Source organism: Myotis davidii, unplaced genomic scaffold (genome assembly GCF_000327345.1).
Source record: "Myotis davidii unplaced genomic scaffold, ASM32734v1 scaffold428, whole genome shotgun sequence".
In the NCBI taxonomy this organism is placed as follows: domain Eukaryota; kingdom Metazoa; phylum Chordata; class Mammalia; order Chiroptera; family Vespertilionidae; genus Myotis; species Myotis davidii.
In genome coordinates this window covers 981,338-983,214 of record NW_006299834.1, presented here as the reverse complement: position 1 = coordinate 983,214, position 1,877 = coordinate 981,338, and the positions used below count along the sequence as shown (strand labels likewise).

Here is a 1,877-nt window from a genome sequence, read left to right as displayed (position 1 = left end):
CTGGGCTTGAGGCCCCGCAGGTGCTGGACGGCCGTTTCCCAATCCACCGCCAAACCACAGCCTGCCCAGGAGGGGCTGCTCCCAGCTTGGGCAGCTGGTGGCTGAGAACCCGCCCGACTCCCTGACCTCCCTTAAAGGGCTTCATTCACCTCCCCTGTGTGTGGGCTGAACCAACAGGAAGTGGAAGAACATTGTGCAAGTTCATCCAAGGCCTGAGGCTTCCTCCCCCTTCTCCGGGTCACCTGCTCTGAGAGCAGTGAGCCGCCCCGGAGGACGCCAGCAGCCACGCCTGGCCCGTGTGGAGGCAGGTCCCAGCCCCCCAGGCCTCCGGGGCGGCCCTGGCTGACGGTGCCTCCAGCACAGGGGTGTGGGCTGATACACGTCTGCTGGTTGAAGCTGGAGCACGTGCTCCCGGGCGATAACTAGCTAAGCAGGCGACCAGGCCCAGAGCCCAGGCCTCAGCCAGGGGGGCGATGTGGTCGAACCACCAGGGCAGTTCAGGGTTGGGCCTCTTAGCCCTCGTCCTGGCCAGGAGAGGGCGACCCAGGAAGAAAGACATTTCAATTCATGTCCCTCTAACAAGCAACGTTAACATCCGGAAGTCTCGCCCGTCTTGTCTTGCCCGGCCCGCGTGGCTCATAGGTTCAGCGTGGACCTGTGACCCAGGAGGTCATGGTTCGATTCCCGGTCAGGGCACAGGCCCGGGTTGTGGGCTCGATCCTCAGTGGGGGGCGTGCAGGAGGCAGCTGATCCATGATTCTCTCTCATCATTGATGTTTCTCTCTCTCCCTCTCCCTCTCTGAAATCAATTAAAAAAAAAAAAGGCCCGGGAGCCTTTGTCCCTCGGCCACCCTCAAGCCTCACTCCCTTTTCAAACGTTTACTAAGCACCTACCAGGCGCATGCACTCTACGGCCTCCGGAACATTCTGAACAAGAAGGTGGCACGGAGTGTTGGGCATGGCTAGTCCCGTCACCACGTGATGACCTGATTCGTGGGAAGTGCCGGCCGGACCCCCGCGGCACCCGCCTCCCCGTCAGCAGCACTCGGAACCGCCGGCACCACACGGCACCCCCCACAGTGACTCCGGTGACTGGTTCCCTCCCGCCCACAGCCCTGAGGCATTCCATGAGCAGCTGCTGTGCTGGGGGATAAAGCGGCTTCAAGGTGGGTGGGGAGTGAGGCAGAGGGTGTGGCCGCATTCCGTGAGCAGCTGCTGTGCTGGGGGATAAAGTGGCTTCAAGGTGGGTGGGGAGTGAGGCAGAGGGTGTGGCCTCTGCTCCGAAGCTATCAGGTCCCCTTGGTTTTGGACTCCAGTTCTCCCACCAGCTGTGACCTTTGGCAAGTTCCTTAACCTCTCTGCGCCTCAGGGTCCTCATCCTCAGTACAACGAAGGTAACAGGCCAGTAGATCCCACTGTTATAAGGACTATGCACAGGCTCCCTCGCTGCCCGGTTTCCAGCGGGGACCAGCCAACCGCAGGCAGTGGCAGGAGACCAGCGGGCAGGGGAGGGAAAGGGGCCGGGCGCTAACCTCTGCCCAGCCCTGGCCGTGGCTGTGTTCCTAAGGCCCCATGCCCCCACTCTCCCCAGGCCTCACTAACCCCGGCTCCCTGAGCTGCCCCACCACGCACTGGGCCCAGCATTTGTGAGGGGCCGGTGTGTCCTGGGGGGCCGCTGACTGAGGCCGTCCAGACTAAAAGCACCTGTGCTGCCCTCACGGTGCAGCTACTTATCGGGGCTCCTGCTCCTGGGAGCTGTGCTGCACGGGTTGGAAGACAGTGTCCCTGTCCCTGGGGAGGGCGGTGTCAGGAGATGTGGGAATGAAGACGGGGAAGAGCAGCCCTGACCGCCAGCACCCAGCTCCGTGGAGAGGGCG

General features: G+C 62.9%; 1 protein-coding gene across 1 annotated transcript in view; it reads right to left on the bottom strand.

Moving 5' to 3' along the window:
* The window catches only part of TTLL12 (tubulin tyrosine ligase like 12), a gene marked incomplete at its 3' end in the record, with an annotated part of 40,449 nt that overhangs the window by 26,722 nt on the left and 11,850 nt on the right, over positions 1-1,877 (bottom strand). Inside the window, 1 exon segment of the mRNA XM_015571907.1 lies at positions 976-1,159. Within this exon segment, the coding sequence (XP_015427393.1) occupies positions 976-1,159 (184 nt within the window).